We start from the raw sequence: 20,020 nt of genomic DNA, 5'->3' as shown, positions 1-20,020 counted from the left end.
TAGGTTAAATTCTTAACCAAGTTTCTAGGGATTACATTTGTTTCGTTCTGAGTGCTTATCCTCTTTCCAGATCAAAGGATTAGGCTCAGGGTTTCCATTTAATGTAACTTACAAATAAGCACTCAAAAAATGTTAATTAAAAATATTAAGCCCTTGAGTCTTTTACCATCCAGCAGCAACTCCAAAGTATCCAAGCTGGAAGAGGGCACAATCTAAGAGTCGTCTTGACCAAGCTACTAAAAGTTTCCGAGGTCCCCATCTGAAAGTGAACTTGGTGCTGCAGTAAGGAATCTTCTTCACTTTAAGCAGGAACAGAGTTCTTGGGTTGGTGTTTGTCTAAAAAATATAAAACAATCTTTCCCAAAGTCTAGGCATTCAATCAGCCTTTCTCCTTAACTCTGCATAGCAGTTTCCAGTTGTCTTTGATGCTGATCACTTGTATCCTAAGGTCTATATGAACAATGAGTTCATACGATCTCATTCTCGCCGCCTTTGTTATCAAAATATATACTGCCTCCTGACAACCAGATTTTGCAGACTTAGTGAGTAACTGAGGAATTCTAATGGAAGACTTGTCTGATTTTTATGAACACAATTATGTCTGTTCTAGAGAGTATAGAAGGGGGAAAAGAACCCTCAGATTCTGCAAGGAGTGTGTGAAGACACACACCTCCCGTATTTGTCTTAAATATGTGTCATCCATGAAGCTGAGCATGTTCAGGCGTGGGCATCATAGTCCTGTGGCCTGCTCTCCTCAACATCTTTGAAATGCTGACACTCTGAGGAGATGTGGACCCTCCTGGCTGTCCCCTCCCAGAGCAGCATCCTCCTGGTTTCCATGTGGGAGTGATTTGAGTAGCTGGGTTCTGGAAATGTCTCTAGTGGGGACCCTGGAGTATTAACCTGTTACATCGAGTCCCTTTCCTTTCCTCCTGCCATGCCCCTTGTCAGTTCTAACAGCTACAGCAGCTCTTACTCTTCAAACAGAACCAGATGGAGCTCCAGTTCCAAGTACATAGCAGAATTCCAATTTTCTTTTTTGTGTATTTTTTTTTGCTGTGTTTTGGCTGCATCATACGGCAGGTAAGATCTTAGTTCCCCGACCAGGGATTGCACCCATGCCGCCTACAGTGGAAGAACAGTGTCTTAACCACTGGACTGCCAGGGAAGTCCCCCCAAATAGTCCTTTTTTAATTCATTGCTTCTGGTTTCTGCAAATATATATATGTAGATATATATATTTGTGAAAATGAAAGGATATGCCAGCGTACAGCGTACAAGTGGAGCGCCCAATAGCATGATCTCTTTTATCAGCCAAAGGAGATGGAGGTGAGCCCTTGTTTGGAGACTTCATTTCTCTTGCCCCTTCCTTGTTCTTTTGCGATATGCACAGTAGTATCAGGGAAGCCAGCCTTTGGGCTGCATCTGAGCTGTGCAGCCTTATCTAGTGTTATTCTAGCTGGTTGACTCAAGTCTTTGGAGAGGAAACTCCATCTGTCCACTCCCCCGGGATTGTTTTCCTACCAACACTGGTTTTGTTGCAACCGGTAGTTTGTTTCCACCCAGCAAAATGCTTTCCTTTCTGGAAAAAAAATTAATTCAAGCAATTAAGATGAGAAAAGAAAATTGGTGAGGTTCTTTCTGCATTACACTTTTCGTGCTCTTGGATATTGGTATTTTTTACCAGAATTTTAAAATGTTTTCTCATCTTTTGCGAAAAATGATCCATCACCACCGTCTTGCTTTTCAACAGCATAAGTGAGTCATTTGCAAAATTTTGCTTTCCAGTAGTCAAGGTAAATGTTCGATGGAGTCAAAGTAATCATAAATGGTTTTAGAGTCTCCATAATAATGCAAAAATATTGAATTTGCAGAAAGAATAACTACAAGATTTAATTTTTGTTTACTAAGAAATTCTAAATTAACTTTTGATAATTGTGGTTTTGAAGACAGGAGCTGAGGTGGAGCATGGGTGTGGTGGTGACAAGTACATGGGCCACCAATCTGATCGGGAGTGAGAGGTTTATCTGGATCGGTCTCTAACATGTGTGTGACTCTGAACAAGGAACTCATATACTTTGTTTCTCAGTTCCTTTGTCCACAAAACCTTTTCCTTGTATGACTGTTGAGAGCTGAAGAGATAATGTATCTAAGTTTAACCCTTAATAAGATGCCTGATAGGCTTCCCCAGTGGCTCAGCAGTAAAGAAACCGCCTGCAACGCGGTCTCCAAGGCGCAGGAGACCCAGGGTTGGGAAGATCCCCTGAAGGAGGGCATGGCAACCCACTGCAGTATTCTTGCCTGGAGAATCCATGGACAGAAGAGCCTGGTAGGCTACAGTCCATGTGGTTGCAAAGAGTCGAACATGAAGAGTCGAACATGACTAAAGCAACTGAGGACGGAGGACAAAGACGCCTGACACAGAAGAGTTACCCTGTAAATTTTCCATTAATAATGGTAATTTTAGTCATCAGGGTTTTTTTTCCCTATGTAACACAGTAATCATGAAAAAATACATAAAGAGAGAATCCTGTCACCAACTGTAAAACGATTGTATGCCTTTTCATAACTGTAAAAAGTCTAAAGTCCCAAGTCAAGGAATGCGGTGATCAGGTGCTGTGAATTAAGCTCCAAGATCCTGGAACAGCATCCATGTTCAGATGCTCAGGCATTATCAGAAAGCATATGTGTTATCTGAGGAAATGAGACAATTGCTTAAAAATATTTTCTTTAGCTTGTAGTGTCTAATGATGAATTAAACAGCTCTTTGAGTCATCGGAGATGCTCTAAAAAGAACCCAACATACTCCACCTCCCCCCATCAAAAAAAGTATTTTTCCTGTTTTTAATCAGACTTCCATTCTTTGTCTTTTATTTTTTCAGGCTCTTGTACAGACCTGTCTTGGGAATGTTAAACACCGGGAAACACTCCCTTGCCAATGCTCGCTCAAGGGACAGTATTTTATTGAGCAAGACAGATTTTCATTTTAGAAATGAGGCTTTCCACATTCTGATGTTACGCGTAGCTGGTTATGTATTATTGTAGGAAGCAACGATATTTGTTGCATGGCTGGGAGGCTGCATGCTGGTGTTTGACCAGCAGTTTGCAGAGGTTTGCATGATGATTTACTGCATGATGCTAAAAACGTGCCCTCTGTCCTCAAGTGATTCCCAGTAAAATGTGTCTCTCTCCTGACTTCTTTTTATCTGGGGAATGTGTTTCCTGTCATTACTAAGACAATGCTATGGCCATAAAGTGCATGTGGGTTAATACCTGCAGACATCTTACAAGGAAGAGGGCGTTAGGGTGGGGAGTTCATCCACAGGAGCTGTAGGACACCATCCCCCGCCCCCGGAAGGGGATGAGGATGGCTGTTTTCTTTTACTAATTCACTTCTCCCCACCCAGAATAAAAGGGGGGCTTTCCTCCACTGTGTCTAGCTGTGTCTTCTCTTTGCGTGGGGAGCACAGTGAAAAGAAGATGTGGGTGTAGACATTCTCCTGGCAGTGTTAGACTTTTATATTTATATTGGAAACAGGATGTCATACTGGGTCACTTCTGCTAATGGTGATAAGCTAACTCAGAGAGTGGCCACTCGAACTCCAAAGGAGTTTGGGAAACTTCTGTCAAATCGCCTACAGACCATCAGATAAATACCAGATGTTTATGTTTGTCTCACACACACACACACACGGAGTGAGACTTTCCACAATTCTAGTGAAGGCATTTGATGTGCAGCTCTGGCTACACCCCCCATCATCACATCCCCTCAACATCACCCTTCATGTTAAACAGGAGTACATCAAACTAGGATGTGAAATCACACCCATCTTCCAACTAAAAATAAAGCAGCTGTGAAACAATGGCATTCTTTTTAAAATAAGAAAATGGTGATGGGAACAGGGCTGATTGGATTTAGGGAAAGCAGGTTAATTATGGTTATTGTGTGTCTAAATTTTTACGGAAAGAAAGGAAATATTGTTTAGGACGATGAACCCTCCAAAACACAGAGGGTTGCCATTGTTTAGAACTTCTGGGGTTGTATCTATCTTTTCAGCTGCCTGTCTTGGGTCGCCAATCTTGTCTGTTAGACTGTGAGGTTGGGGCGAGCTCATCAGAATTCAGAAAGCTAACCCACCAAGAGGATGGCCAGATTTTGAGTAGTATTCATGACAACTGCTTCTTTGGGCTTCCAAATGAGCAGAGAACAATCTCTTTAGAGAGCAATCCATTTATTGACAAATAATATCTATAGGGATGAGAAAGAAACATGCTAGGTTGTTTAGTGATGTTATTTCATTCATTCATTTCCTTCCCCTTGCCTCTGCCCTTCCCATTCCTCCTTTTCTCTAGAATATTCTCTCCCTTTTTTGTCCCCTTGTAAGTTCCTACCATTCATCCTTCTGTGGGTGTCTTAGACATGGAAGTCAACTGTGAGATGTCTCCAGCTCCCTAGCTCCCTTCCTCCATGCACTGGCCCATCCTGTAATCTTGTTTGTGTCTCCCATTCTTGCTTCTCTTTGTATCTTCATCATTTAATACAGAACTTAGTGGAAAGTTGATACTAAGTGTTCACGGGGTAAATATCAATCAAGGGGAGTAGAAATGTTCACAGGCAGCATACTGATTAAACAGATGATGTTACAACCAATGGCATTGTTACAACCAATACCATGAAGCCATTGAAACTGATGGTATAGAAAAATATTTTTGCCATGGAAAATATCCATAAAACTAAACAAAAACAGGTTATCAAACATAGAGGTAATATGACCTTGTATTGGGATGACCAAAAAGTTTTTTTGGGTTAAAAACCTGAATGAATGTTTTGATCAACCCAGTAATAACAAAACATATACACAATTGTCACATATATTTTGCATAAGGAAAAAAAAAAAAAAAAACTCTGGTAGACTACTTTCAGTGGTTATTTCCTATTGGTGGTCTTATTGAGATTGCAGTTTCTTCTTTAGTCTCTTCTGTATCTTAGGAATTTTTAATAGACATCTATCACTTTTCTAGATAGAAAAACAGATACTCCTTATAAGAAATCTTAAAGGTCTGGATGCAAGTATAGGAAAAACACAATATATTGACTTGAGAGATGGAGAACTGAGCTTTGCACTAAACATCCTGAGGTTCAGTTCAGTTCAGTTCAGTCACTCAGTCGTGTCCGACTCTTTGTGACCCCATGAATCGCAGGCCTCCCTGTCCATCACCAACTCCTGGAGTTCACTCAGACTCATGTCCATCGAGTCGGTGATGCCATCCAGCCATCTCATCCTCTGTCACCCGCTTCTCCTCCTGCCCCCAATCCCTCCCAGCATCAGAGTCTTTTCCAATGAGTCAACTCTTCGCATGAGGTGGCCAAAGTACTGGAGTTTCAGCCTTAGCATCATTCCTTCCAAAGAAATCCCAGGGCTGATCTCCTTCAGAATGGACTGGTTGGATCTCCTTGCAGTCCAAGGGACTCTCAAGAGTCTTCTCCAACACCACAGTTCAAAAGCATCAATTCTGACTTATTCTGCCTACCAGGCCAAAAAGAGGAAACAGCCATGTCAAAGAAAAGAGGAAATGTCCTTTTAAGTCCTTTTAAGTCAAGAAAACTTTATATGTGAAGGTGCAAAGGCAGGAAAGGCATATCTTTTGGAAGAAGAAATGCTTGATGTGGCTGAAAGATACATTGAAGGGAGGTGGATGTAGCAGGTGAAACTGAAAAGGTAAATCTCAAACGTCCCTGGTGGTCTAATGGTTAAGATGCTATGCTTCCAATGCAGAGGGTGCAGGTTCGATCCCTGGTCAGGGAACTACCATCACACATGCTGTGCAGCATAGCCATAAGAAATAACAAGGTAGATCACAGCAACGTCATGATTAGCAGAGATGGTTTCGACCCTGAGAATGTTAGGCAAGAGTAATAGAGTGGGTTGCCATTTCCTTCTCCAGGGGAACTTCCCTACCTGGGGATCGAACCCAGGTCTCCCACATTGCATGCAGATGCTTTACCCTTTGACCCACTAGGGAAGCCCATAAATAAAAAGGTACGTCAAAGCAATGTCATGATTAGCAAAGATAGCTTCAACACTAAAAAAGGTGTAAATACCCAGTAAGTCCTTCTGGGTCTCCCTACAGATACCTGCAGAGTGAGCAGTGGAGCTTCTGAGGCTGATAGTTATCTATCTCCTTCCAAACTCTCAGTCACTGAGAGTCGCTTTTAGGGTAGTCCACAAAGGTCCCCAGGGAAAAAGGATTTACCAGAAGCTCATGGTGTTGCAAGTGAGAGTTTCCAGTACTGGGCTGTGTCTTGTTAGAGTTCTGGGTACCATTCAGTTTTATTTGCAATGGTTCAAGTCCCAGCTATAATTATTTGGTTGTCATTCATTCTTTCTAAACCCAGTGGCAGTAATGTTAGAAAGAAAAATTAAATGAAATTTCAAGTATCCCAGTGCAGTAAGTAAGAGAATCTGCAGAGTTTGAAAGCATTCCATGGAAACCTCATGCAATTACAATGGGAGGTTGTGAATGCATTTCATTGCTGTTAAGAAAAGAACATATCTTTTCTTCTTTATGAGTGATTCATGCACATGCTTTAGGGCCTTTCGATTTGGGACTTTGGACATCTCTTGCATTGGGCATCAGGTTAATTCCAGTCAATAGATCCTTCCTTTAAAGTCGGTTGTTTCTAGTGCTAGGATTCTTCTAGTTGACCACCAGTTAACTTCTTATCTTATCCTAAGAACAAAATTTTAAAAATAGGAAAAGGACAACCAGAGCATGAAGTTCTAGAGCTCTTCCTAATCAGCCTAAGCTGCATATGCACTCTTGGGAAGTTAATCATTTCCAAACCAAAGACCCATCTGTAGGTTTGACTGAGTTTATTTGCACAGCTCTGCTTCACGGTCCCTTGAAAGTCAAGGTTTTAAGGGCTCTTCAGGTTGAAGTGGATTGGGTATTGGGCATGAGGGCGTGACTCAGTGGACAGTTAGTAAAGCCCTAAGTGTTCTGAGAGCATTTGAGAACAGTTGAAATTGTTCAGTGCATCCATGTCTAGAGTAGCCATTAACTTTCAAGTTGCAGCATTAAGAAATTAGTGAGTTTTTGCAGCAACCTAAGATCATCTGATTATTTGTTCAGAACAGAGTTAGATTTAGGGTTGCCAGATCACATTCAGAAAAGAACACCCAGTAAAATTTGAACTTCAAGTAAGCAATGAACCTGTTGTTAGAATGTCCCAAATACTGCATGGGATGTATTTATTTTAAAAACATTTGCTATTCATCTGAAATTCAGATTTCACTGAATATTTTGTATTTTTATTGGCTAAATCTGGTAAACGGGGGCTGCCTCCCATTTTTGAAATGTGTACACAAATTCATACAAAGTGTTAGAGTTAAAAAATGCAAATTTCAGTTAGCAAGTTTAGGCACTTAGTAAAAATATGTTGGATAAGTACTTATTTGTTAAGATTTAGACCATATCTACCATTATCATCTTAAAAATATGTATTTCTAGTAAAGGCTTGCTCCTTTTTTCTTTTAAACCTGGTAAAAGCATTTTGAGCCTGGACTTTACATCTTTAAAATCAGGATAATGAAATAAAGATTGTTTTACACTGAATAGTATCCCCTTCCTTTTTAGATGAAATCTCCTATTGTTGAATTGTGTGTGTCCAAGTTGGCTTCTCCGTGGAGGGGCTGTTGCTGTATTTGGTCTTGGTTCCGTTTTGAAGGTATTGGCAACATGTTGATTTAACTGCTCCAAGGGCCTTCAGGAAAAAGCAATTTGGGGAAGACAATAGCCATTCTTCAGGAGACAGGTTGTACATAAAATGGAAATTGTTTAGGTGTTTATGGCCCATGGGCACTGGAGGGTTAATTGAAATATTGTTTCCTTAGAATTGGGTTGTCATGTAGCAACTGGAAAGCGGGATGCGGAAGTTGCATTTGGGGAAGGGGGTGGGCTTAGGGTTTGGGGGGAGTTGTTTTTGGTTTTGTCACCATTTTCGGGGGAAACAGCCTCTTACTACTGAATATACTGTTGAAATATCTTGTTAGTGTTAATCAGTTGTAACATGCAATTACTTTTTGTGAACATTATGAAATATTTTGCCAAATATTTGTGCTTCGTTTCTTTCTCTGTGTTATACAGAAATACAATCTGGCCATTCCAGATTACAAATCTATGGCCCGTTTCCCAAAGCACAGCATGCACAAGGGTCTTCAGAGTCAGGATGGTTCCAGTCCACATCCTATTTAGAAGGAGGGAGGTTGCTGCAGAGCAATGGGAAATGGGACCATGTGAGACTCAAGTTCTAGTCCAGGTTTCTCCATAACCAGGAGGGGAGCTTATCTTGTTTGTCTTGGTTTTCTGTTTGTAAAATGACATTTATTAATGTGCTGTTTAGAACGTATCATTAATCTCTTAGAAAATACAGTGATATGATATTGGTCCTGGTTTTCTCTTTTGTTCCAAGGATCAAGCCATCTTGGTTGCTGGTTGCAAGGATGAGAAAGTTCTCTTCCCCCTGGTGGTTGCCAGCTTAGGGCAGTGTCTGTCTTACCATATCAGAGGCTTTCTTGGGGCTGTTGGAACTAGAGTCTGTTGACCCCAGATGGAGGAAGACTACATCGTGGTCCCCGCAGGAAAAGACGCTCCACATTACAGAGGTATCAGGATGGGCAACTGATCAGGCTGTATTGTCTTGTAGGTAGACCTGGGCCTTCTGCGCTATGTCACAGCTGTCGGGACGCAGGGAGCCATTTCAAAGGAAACCAGGAAGAAATACTACGTCAAAACTTACAGAATAGACATTAGCTCCAACGGAGAAGACTGGATCACCATTAAAGAAGGAAATAAACCTGTTGTAAGTTTGCCTGCCTCCTCCTCCGCTAATTCAGTCTTTGAAATGGATGATCAATTTTTACTTGTTTGTTTGGGAGCTTGCTGTCTGGCCTGGCTTATTTTTGAATTGATTTAAAATGAAAAGTGCAATTAGAAGTTTAAATCTGACCAAGGGGTCTCATGTTCCCAGATCCAGAAGCCGAAAGGAAATTATACGGATGTTTCCAAGAAAAGTCAATACCAGCCAAATTAAGTCAGACTCAAGAATCGCTTTAAACCTCCCACGGGGACATGGACTATGCATAGGATAAACACCGTCCCCTTAGAACCCTTGGAGTTGTTTTGTTTTGTCTTTCTCCCCGTGTTTCCTCATTCTCTTTCATAGATTAATTCTTTCTTCCTCTCTGTAATGGGCTGGTTTTAGAAGACTCCTTTTCATCTACCCTCTGCGCCTCACAAACTAATTTACAAGTGAGTTTGGCTGCTTCTGTGCAAATGAACAGAACTAAAGGTGTTCTCTCAGATCCCACGAATGGCATGCCACCTCCTCACTGCTTTTTGTTGAGGAGGCCACACCGTGCCCTGTCCCCCGGGCGCTCTGTCCTGAATTATTTGGAGCTGAGATGTTTTTCTCAGCCTGCTGTTTATTTGAAGTTATGCTTGCTCTGAATTACTAATCAAGAGATTACTGAGAGCTCGTGCTTGCCATTTCCCCGAAATTAAAAGCTTGCCCTGGAGGCTGAGTGAAACATGCAGAATTGATGAGAATGAGAGCAAAGATCCAGGTAATTTGGAGTTCTGGGTTCCAGAAGAGACAATTAACATGTCCTTGTCTCTCTTTGGAGCATGTATGGGCTTAAATGTCTCCTTCTGGGTCTGGAACTGAGAAAGGCCTCCTTGGTGTGAAATGAGAGGGCCTTCCTCACTTTGAGGGACTTCCCTGGTGGTCCACTGGTTAAGACTCTGAGCTTCCAATGCAGAGGGCACAGGTTCGATCCCTGGTTGGGGAAATAAGATCCCACATGCCCGAAAAAAAGAAAGAAAGAAAAAACTACCCTCTGACTAGCTGCAAAGCTGCCACTCTCACTTAGGGCAGGCAGGAAGGCTGCAGCCATAGAGATGCAGCCGTCTGAGGGAGGTAAGTTCTGTGGAGCGGCCAGCTCAAGGCCGCTGTCCTGCCCTAGAGGACATGCAGCGGATCCTGCATCTTGGGAAAAAATCCCTCACAGTCACTATTGGTGCAGATCCACTGAGTACATTCTGACCCTGAGTGTCATGGCTTGTTTTTGTTTTGGAGTCATTTTTTTGAAGGCCTGCTTTAGTTTCACACAAATGAAAAAGCACTAATGCCAAGGACACACCGACAACAGAAGAACCCGGAGGGAGTGGGGAGGGCTGACTCAGCTCTCAGGCCGCCTCTTTAATCAGTGAGCGCTCTTTATCCAAGTCCCCTCCTCAGCGTGGCCCACAGGTGTCCGCATGTGGGTGTGGAGAGTGCACTGGGGCCATGGGGGTGTCTGACGTGGACACAGCTCACAATCAGTGTCACCTTGGCACACAGAGGGGCTCTGGAATAGGAGGCAGAAAGAATAAAAGGTCAGGAAAGACTGGGTGTGTGTGTGAGCCCTTTCACTGAACCTGAATGAAATCCCCACATCCACCCGGAGTCCAGCTCTTGCTGCCTTGCTCTGTACTTTGGGGTCTTTCAGCATGCCCCTTCCCTCCGTTCCTTGGGGAGAGCTGGCCATACGCACCTCAGCAGCAGTGGCCTTTGACCACCTTTGACCACAGATGCAGCAGCCTTTTTCTGTTGGTGGCTTGTGTGTTCTCACCTGGTTTTCAGGAAACATAAAACGTCCTCAGGGTAAGCCAGCCTGTGGTCCCTCCCTGAAGTGGACCCCCCTGGCCCCTGAAACACTCGCTTGGGAAACTCTGCCCCTTCAGGCAGGTCCCCTTATTCAGCAGGACACAAAAACGCATTCACATAGATTGCTGCCCAGAGAGATTTGCTGAAGTAGGACAGAAATCTGAAGGCCATCACAGGGTTTCCCTGGTAGTCCAGTGGTTAAAAATTCACCTTCCGTTGCAGGGGACATGGGTTTGATCCCTGATCGGGGAACTAAGATCCCACGTGCCACAGAGCAACTAAGCCCAGGTACCACAACTACTGAGCCCACACACTGCAGTTACTGACGCCCGTGGGCCCCAGAACCGGTGCTCCAAAACAGGAGAAGACACTGCCAGGAGTAGCCCGTGAGCAGCAACTAGAGAAAAGCCCACGCAGCAACAGAGACCCAGCACAGCCAGAAGTACTAAGTAAATACATATTCATTTAAAACAGCAAACAAATAAAGGCCATCACAGGCTGGGATAAATTCCGATACTACATTGTCTCCAGAGAGGGATCTGGCTAACGTCGGACTTAGTAAAATGCTTGACTGCCTCCCATGGAGCAGGGCTCTTAGGCTAAATGCAATAAGAACTTCAGTCCGACCCATAAGCTCCTTCTCCCCGGGGATGGTGGTCCTCCTCTGCAGACTCGCCAGGGAGTCTCTACGCCTCTGATGGCCCCCGTGGTGCTCTAGCTACACAAGGCCTATGTCTGAGACACGGTACTTTTTACACAGCTGTCTCCACTGTAAGCTAGGGTAAAATCCAGGGATGAGGAGGCTTTCAGTCCCACCTGAGACAAGTCGAGTGGCAGAGGGTTCCACATGGCAGACAGCCCCCTGCTCCTCGGAGATGTCACCAGAGGACACTGTGTGGCATCATGCCCAGGCTGAGCAGCCCCCACGGATACTTGTGGGAAACCAGTTCGTGACTGGCACTCATTACACCGCAGCTACATGCCTCATCTTTCTTAGAAGAAAATGACTCATTTTTAAAACAAGAAACAGAAGCCCTGGGAAAACTGATTCTCCATTACATATTATGTATAATTCAGTTTTGATCTTGACCACCGACACATACTTTTACCAACAACCACCCCCCCAACCAAAAAAAAAAATTAGAGTCATTCATTCATGTCAGATATAAGATCTTCCATCAAGAAATGGAGTTCAAAGGGAGGAAGCTCCTTGACCTAGAGCTGAACATAACCTAGAATTTTCAAATAGCCAGATCCTACATTGAACTCAAAAAGCACTCCTTTGGGAAATTCCTGGGAAAGTAAAACAGTGAAAGTTCCCATGAAATGTCCACCGTATTCTGTACGTTCTTTTGATAATGTTAATCATTTTCCCACTTTTTTAGATAATTGCACGTATTCTTTAACAAATGCTATCCTTATAATAATACTTTTAGAGGCTCTATCCTCTCAGAAAAATTGACTAGGACAACATTCTATATGGTTTCCCTGGTGGCTCAGCGGTAAAGAATCCACCTGCAATGCAGTAGATGTGGGTTCAATCCCTGAGTCAGGAAGATCCCCTGGAGAAGGAAATGGCTACCCATTCCAGTATTCTTGCCTGGGAAATCCCAATGAGCAGGGGAGCCTAGTGGGCTATAGTCCATGGGGTTGCAAAGAGTAGGACACAACTTAGCAAATAAAAAACAAAAATCCTCTCGGAAAACTGAATAGATGATTAGGACAACATTCTATCTTAGACATGGTTCTTATCTGATTGCCATCATTTGGAAAAATAACATGACAAGTTATTAACACCACCTCAACCATGGTAAACAATGAAGAGATTGTAAACAATTTGACAAGCACTTGTGAAAATATTTTTGCATTTGTTTTTAATCTGAAATGTCTGTTATTTAAAGGGCTCTTTCTTCTTCCATCTAGATCTTTCATGGAAACACCAACCCCACAGATGTAGTGATTGGAGTTTTTCCCAAACCCCTGATCACTCGATTTGTCCGAATCAAACCTGTGACCTGGGAAACTGGCATCTCTATGAGATTTGAAGTCTATGGCTGCAAGATAACAGGTAAGATGGAAGATCACCTGGTTTTTATCTATGTCAATGTTTAAATATAGGGAGAGTAATTGGATATAAATGGGGTTGGTCATTTTCATTTGATAATTAAGAACATATGCTTTGGATTTAGACAAAAGTGAGTTCAGATCCTACTTGTCCTACTTACTCACTGTTTACTACCTTTCAAAGCCTTAGTCATCTCACCTGGAAAACAGGCATCATGGTGTACACCACTCAGGGTTATTGTGATCATGAATTAGCTCGTGAATATGAAGCGCTTACACAGGCTGGCATGTGGTAGGTATTTACAAGTGGTGTCTTTCCACTAGGCAGGTTCCAGGAAGACAAATACCTTTCCTTTCATCCTCCATCTCCTGGTTATTCCATACTGACTAGTACTTAGTAGGTTTACAATATATAACTGTTGCTTGAAATGTTCTTCACCTGCTTTGTCTTTTTTTTTTTAATTGGAGTATAATTGCTTTAGTGTTGTATTAGTTTCTGCTACAACAAAGTTAATCAGCTAGATGTATACATATATCCCATCCCACCCTGTAGGCCATCACAGAGCACGGAGCTGAGCTCCCTGTACTGTACAGCAGCTTCCCACTAGCTATCTGTTTTACACATGGTAGTGTATACATGGGAGAAGGCAATGGCATCCCACTCCAGTACTGTTGCCTGGAAAATCCCATGGATGGAGGAGCCTGGTAGGCTGCAGTCCATGGGGTCGCTAAAAGTCGGACACGACTGAGCGACTTCACTTTCACTTTCCACTTTCATGCACTGGAGAAGGAAATGGCAACCTACTCCAGTGTTCTTGCCTGGAGAATCCCATGGACGGAGAAGCCTGGTAGGCTGCAGTCCATGGGGTCGCACAGAGTCGGACACGACTGAAGCGACTTAGCAGCAGCAGCAGCAGCAGTGTATACATGTCTTTTAAATCTTGAAGCCTAGAGGTGACCTCATTAGCGACAGTTCAGGAGGAGTTTAATTTATGGAGTTAATTTATTCTCCTTTTACTCACTAACTGCCCTGACAACTTTCTCTTAGGTTTTGGCTCAATACATGTCTATCTTTCATTGAATGCATATGCTAACATCAATATTAGAAATCGATTTGTCAATATTTCTTGTTTTGGAGTTTATTTCTTCTGACGTTAATAGGACTTTAAGAGTCTCTTTTAAATTTGGAAGAAGTAGGTGGATTATATCCACTTGAGAGTTGAAGATGAGGTACTGGGCGATTAAGTGGCTAAAAAGGTAGGCAGGTCAGGACGGAGCAGGAAGTAGAAGAAGGATCCAGTTAGTCTCACTGTGTTTCTATGGCAACCAGTACTGCTCTTACTCGTCCTGTACATCTACTCTGTCTTCTGAAGTAAATAGCACATTTCAAATACCTTTCCTTGTAAGTAAGTAAGCTACAAATTTTTCATTAAAAAAAGTACGATGTAACCTCCATAGAATGCAAAAAAACTTCAAAAACAGAATCAGTAACTTATTCACTACAAAGTAACTAAAGGTGAATAACGTTTAAAGTCTGTCAAATATCTTTCATGTGATGTTAGTGTACATATTGAGAGCATTTAATTTCTCATTCCATCAACGCCAACACTATTGTTTTTATTTTTATCCTGTTTAGTACAATTACTTTTAGAGAAGGAAAGTACTGACTTCTGAAGGGAAAAAAAAAATCACCTGGGCAATTTTCCATGAAATGACAAGCAATTTGAAGAAAGCTAACTAAGGAGAAAAAAAAAATTACATTTGTTTACAGTACAGCCCATTTTGGAAAGTAAAAACTGACATTTGATCTGTTCCCCAAATTTTATTTATTTCCATCTTAGAGACAGACTTGTTTATTGTTTTAGAATCTAAATATTTACAAAGTTCAAGGCCTTGGAGGCAGGCATTGGGTGGATAGAGGTTTGGAGGGAGAAAAGGGGCAGGGTAGGGTTAGATATAACCTTGGCTTTATTCTTGATCAGCAGATACAGGAGAGAAGGCTCTAGGTCATTTTCAGGGCATTACAAATGTAAGCAACTACTTTTAAATTCATAGAAACAAGGCCATTTGAGGGCAGGGTGGAAATTTCTGTCCCATTCCTCCCACCTATTCTCATGTCACTGTACCAAAAAAAAAAGGTAAACGTCATAAATGTATTAGTGTGAATTCTGAATTTCTGGCTCTCCTTTTGATTAAACAAAATACTTGTTTAAGCCTGAATTGCTGTTTCTCATTTTCACAAGGATTTTCCTGAGAGATAATTCTAGGAGCATGAGTCTTTATATATAAACAAGGGAAACTATTGGATTTTTTAAAACAGTCAAATGGCCTACTTATTTAAGCAAACATAGCTGTCTGTAGGGCTTCCCTGGTAGCTCAGCTGGGAAAGAATCCTTCTGCAATGCAGGAGACCCTGGTTCAATTCCTGGGTCGGGAAGATCTCCTCGAGAATGGATTGGTTACCCACTCCAGTATTCATGGGCTTCCCTATTGATTCATACGTTAAAGAATCTGCCTGCAGTGTGGGACACCTGAGTTCAATCCCTGGGTTGGGAAGATGCCCTGGAGGAGGGCATGGCAACTCACTCCAGTATTCTTGCCTAGAGAATCCCCATGGACAGAGGAGGCTGGTGGGCTACAGTCCAGGGGGGTCACAAAAAGTCAGACATGACTGAGTGACTTAGCACAGCACAAATGTCTGAAGTACCATGTTTTAATATTTTCACATTTGATTTGCTCTGTTTTACAATTATTTTAAGTAGCTCTTTTTTTTTTTTCAAATTACATACTGCCACCCTCTTAATCATGACCCCTAATATGTTTTGGATACTTTTTCTCTAATAAGACAACTACAAACTCCAAATAACTGATCAAGGCAGGTTTTTAGAGAGGCCAGCCTTCATAACGATGGTCACACAAAGAGAAGGTGTATAGACATATCCAAGCTTCACTCCGGGCTGTCCACTTAGTGACTGAATGACCAAGGACAAGACTCATGGTCCCTCTGATCTCCATCTTCTGGTCACTAAGAGTAACTTGATTCAGCTGTAATAAGATTAAGTGAAAGGATGCTTATAACACTTGGCTTAGAGTAAGTGCTCACTAAACAGTACCTGGTATGTTAAACGGTGCATGGTGCTCAATCAGTTGAACCTGCAACAGGCCCCAGCAAACAGAACCTCTAATGAGACAATGATATCAGTGTTTGCTCAGTGTTACCAGAGGAGATAATTTTTATCTTTTAGAGATCATGGCCCCCTCAGTGGAGACTGATAGAAAAAAGCACGAGACTGCAGGGTTCCTGTGAGTCTGGAAGCTCCATGAAAGCAGGGGTCGTGTTTGTCTTCTTTTCCATTGTGTCCTGTGTGCCTGGAACATAATACACTGGACACACTTATTTTTTTTACGAGTGAATGAGCAAATTAATGAATTGAAGCTTTATCCATGTTTTCCTACAAACAAGAGACTGGATTGCAAAATTTGACCCTCTCCTCTAGAGCAGGCAAGCCCCAACTCAATCAGGATTAAAAAAAAAAAAAAACAAAACACTGAATTAAAAGTTACCATGAGAATAGTCTCCAGAGCTCCCAAGGTCTAACCCAATTTTTCTGTTCAGAAATTATTTGCTAGAAACATAGTAATCCTGTAATAACCAGAGTGTACAACAATGGGTCACCATATAGAGAGATAAGGAGAACAGAATTGGAACATGTCATCCTGCTTTGTAGGTGATTCACAGAGGAGCATTTGCATTATTTGGACAAGGCAGGCTTCATCATTTTGAAAGAGAAACTGGTGAAGATGCCCTTGCTGTCTAAGAACACACTGCAGACCATGTGGGCTTTTTCGTTTACCAAAAGTTAATGAACTGGGGCTTCTGCACAGGTCGGTGTGTGCTTGTGTTGAGCAGAGTTTGCAAGGATGATCTCGAGCCCTCCAACATCCATAGGTACCTTCTGAGTCATCAGGGAAGATTAAATTATGCTTATTCAGGTTCACCCATCAAATGCAGTTATTGTCTTCTCATTCCTTGAAAAACAGTTAACTATTTGATTTACCAGTATTTCTATTTTCCCGTTAAGTCTCAGTTCAGAGATTTTATTGTAAAATAATATCAATGAAGATAACCACTTCCAGAGGGGAAAGGAGGTGAGGGTGTGTGAAATAGGTGAAGAGAATTAAGTTTACAAACTTCCAGATAAGGCCACAGGGATGTACTGCACAGGATAAGGAGTATGGGCAATAGTATTGTAAAAACGTTGTATGGGGACAGATGGTTACTAGACTTAGAGTGGTAATCATCTCATAATATATGCAAATATCAACTCACTGTGGGGTATACCTGAAACTAATGTAATGTACATCAATTGTGTTTCAATTCAAAAAGAAAAGAACCACCTAATTCCCCATCACAAAATTCACTTCCCCCTCCCATCTAGGATTGGTTTTATGTTTTTTAAACAAGGTTGCCAAGTGAAATGCAGAATGTCCAGTTCAATTTAATGCAGATAAATGACAAAGAACTTTTTAGTGTAAGTATATTCCGCATTCAGTATTTGGGACAAACGCTTCCAAGTGGAAGCTCAGCCATAAAGAATCCACCTGCAAGGCTGGAGATGTGAGTTCAATCCCTGGGTCGGGAAGATCCCCTGGATAAGGAAATGGCAACCCACTCCAGGATTCTTGCCTGGAAAATCTCATGGATAAGGGAGCCTGGCAGGCTACAGTCCATGGGGTCTCAAGAGTTTGGCACAACTTAGCGGCTAAACCACCACCACTACCATACTGAAAAATTACTTGTTGTCATTTGAAATTTGAATTTAGTTTGGCACCCTGGGTTTCTGGTGTTGCTGTTTTAGATTATTTGTTCGCTAAATCTGGCAACACTGTTTCCAAAGGATGTGCGATGGAGCCAGGCTTTAACCAAGGCACACTGAACCAGCCTGCTGTGGATGAACAGAGCTAGAACCTAGCATCTCCTTCGAACCTTGAATTGTTAGTGGAATCTTTCTCCTAACCGTGGTTAACAGTGAGTCACTGGTTTTGAGTCAAAGGCAAGTCAGGGTGCCTCTTCCTTGATCTTGGACGAGGCCATCTGACTGCAGGACGGCTGCGTTGGCCGATGCAGGCTGGCCTCAGGAGGCTTGTGGATGCAAGGACCGTGCCCCTGCAACTCTGCATTAGAGAAGGGACATTCCTCTGGTAGAGCTTCTTCTCTCCTTACAGTATTCAAGTTAATTTTGTTTTTCTCTGAAGAGTAACATCTGGTACGGATTACCAGCTACACATTTTCTTCACAAAAGTCAGTTTTGAGTCAGACAGGTGTGACCACAGTGACCAAAAATTCGACTTCTATTTTTAACACTATAATTTCATAGACCCTCAGTAAAATCGCTTTTGTCAATCTTTTCATAATCCCCATTGAATTTATTCTTGGTTTCCAGACCCCAGCCTGAAGCAAATACTGCGGCTGAATTACAGGAAAGGGTGCTTGGGGAGAATGGCAGCTGCCTTTTATTGTGTTAATAAGCTGATTCATTCAACAAATATTTGTGGAGCAAATACCACGGATAAAGCAGGGCACAAGGACTCATAGAAAAGTTTTTAATATGACTTGGTTCACAGTCTCAAAGAACTTAAAATCTGGGAAGGCAGGTAGCAAGCAAGCAACGCAAGGAACTGAATATGGTCAACATATCTGAGACATGCAGGTGGAGAGCTAGGGAGAGTCCCAGAAAAGGAAAACCACGTCTAGTTGGAGAGATCAGAAAAATTGGATATTTAACATAAAATTTGAAAACAGGTCAAAATTTTAAGATAGTGGGAAGGGCAAAGTGATGGGAAATTCTTTAGTGGAGGGGATAGAATGAGAGGAAGCCTCCAAGTACCACTACACAGAGGTGAGGGAGTTCTCCTTCATTGAGGAGAGGCTTGCAAGGCCATGGTACCAAAAGCCTGGCACACGAGGTTGAAAGTAGGTGCATAATTCCTAGATGAGCAGGCACTGATGTTTTAAGTAAAGAAATGACATGATCTGAACTGTAGAACTCAGGTGGTAAGCATCTGATTCAGAAAATGTCTGAATTAGAAAGTGTCTAATTCATTCTCAAGGGTCAGCTGATAACACGGAGAAGGCTTAATTGCATTAGACACATACCTCTCATTTACAATGGTTACATTTTCAGCTGAATTTTGATTTATGCAGAACGGGGTTGTTAAAAAGAAGAATAAGTTCTTCTTCCTGGCATGTCTTGGATGGAGATGTACAATTTTGAAAAGAGAATAACTGAAGTGTTTAACATTTTGTTATGAAGCCACCAATCAATTAATCAGTGATTGATACTCCCCTTCTGCTCAGAAGCTCCTTGGTCTACTGTAGAAGGTTAGCAAGATCTATGATGCTGTTCATGGTCTTGGATGAATTTACAATCTGATTATGGACACGATTCCCAATCTTAAAACATGGAGAGAATAGCTTAATGCTAAGCTCTGTGCTGCTTCCTGTACATGTAGGCATATTTCTGAGAAGGGAGAGTTCAGAATACAGGCGAGAATCGTTTGAGAAGTTTTTAGGAACAGTCGTAAGCTGGATTTGAATGTTTGGGCAGAACTTACCTCCGTCCACATGATAAGGGGACAGCAGGAACATTTTGGACAAAGGCAATGATGAGAGTTATCTCTATGGTATATGGGAAGAAAATAGATTCCTGTCAGTAATAGCAAATAAAATTAGATAAATAGGATGAAGCCAAAATGAGGGTGTTGAAAGCCAGAGAGAGACTGTTTTATAGCATACCATAAATAATGGAAAGCCAGGGAGATTTTTCAAAGCTCTTTCTCATTATTGTGGTCAAATATACATAGTTTACCATTCTAACCATGTTTAAGTCCACAATTTAATTGCCTTCAAGAGTCACATTAGTGTGCAACCATCACCACAATCCACCTTCAGAACGTTTTCATCATCGCAAACAAACTCTGTACCCCTGAAACTCTGTACCTATGGAACACTAACTCTCCATTCCCTCCTGCCCCCAGCTTCCAACAACCACCATTCTACTTTCTGTCTTTATGGAGTTGACTCTTCCAGGCACCTCATTTCAGGAGAGTCATGCAATATCTGTCCTTTGGTTTATTTTCCTTAGCAATGCAAGATTCTTGAGCATGAGACTGACACTGCAAAAACAAAGTTATGAAAGGTGATATGGGTGTTGTTGACTCAAAACTGGGGTTTGAGAGGGTAGTGTC

The 20,020-nt window shown here is 42.0% G+C and overlaps 1 protein-coding gene across 8 annotated transcripts in view; it reads left to right on the top strand.

Moving 5' to 3' along the window:
* NRP1 (neuropilin 1) overlaps positions 1-20,020 on the top strand; it is a 148,936-nt gene that overhangs the window by 95,339 nt on the left and 33,577 nt on the right. For all 8 annotated transcript variants that reach the window (XM_006063206.4, XM_025264450.3, XM_006063208.4 and 5 more), the window contains 2 exons: positions 8,708-8,863; positions 12,632-12,776. In XM_006063206.4, the coding sequence (XP_006063268.1) occupies positions 8,708-8,863; positions 12,632-12,776 (301 nt within the window). The remainder of the gene's footprint in view (positions 1-8,707; positions 8,864-12,631; positions 12,777-20,020) is intronic.

The sequence above is a fragment of the Bubalus bubalis genome, chromosome 14 (assembly GCF_019923935.1).
Source record: "Bubalus bubalis isolate 160015118507 breed Murrah chromosome 14, NDDB_SH_1, whole genome shotgun sequence".
NCBI lineage: Eukaryota > Metazoa > Chordata > Mammalia > Artiodactyla > Bovidae > Bubalus > Bubalus bubalis.
This window is presented reverse-complemented; position numbering and strand designations above follow the sequence as displayed.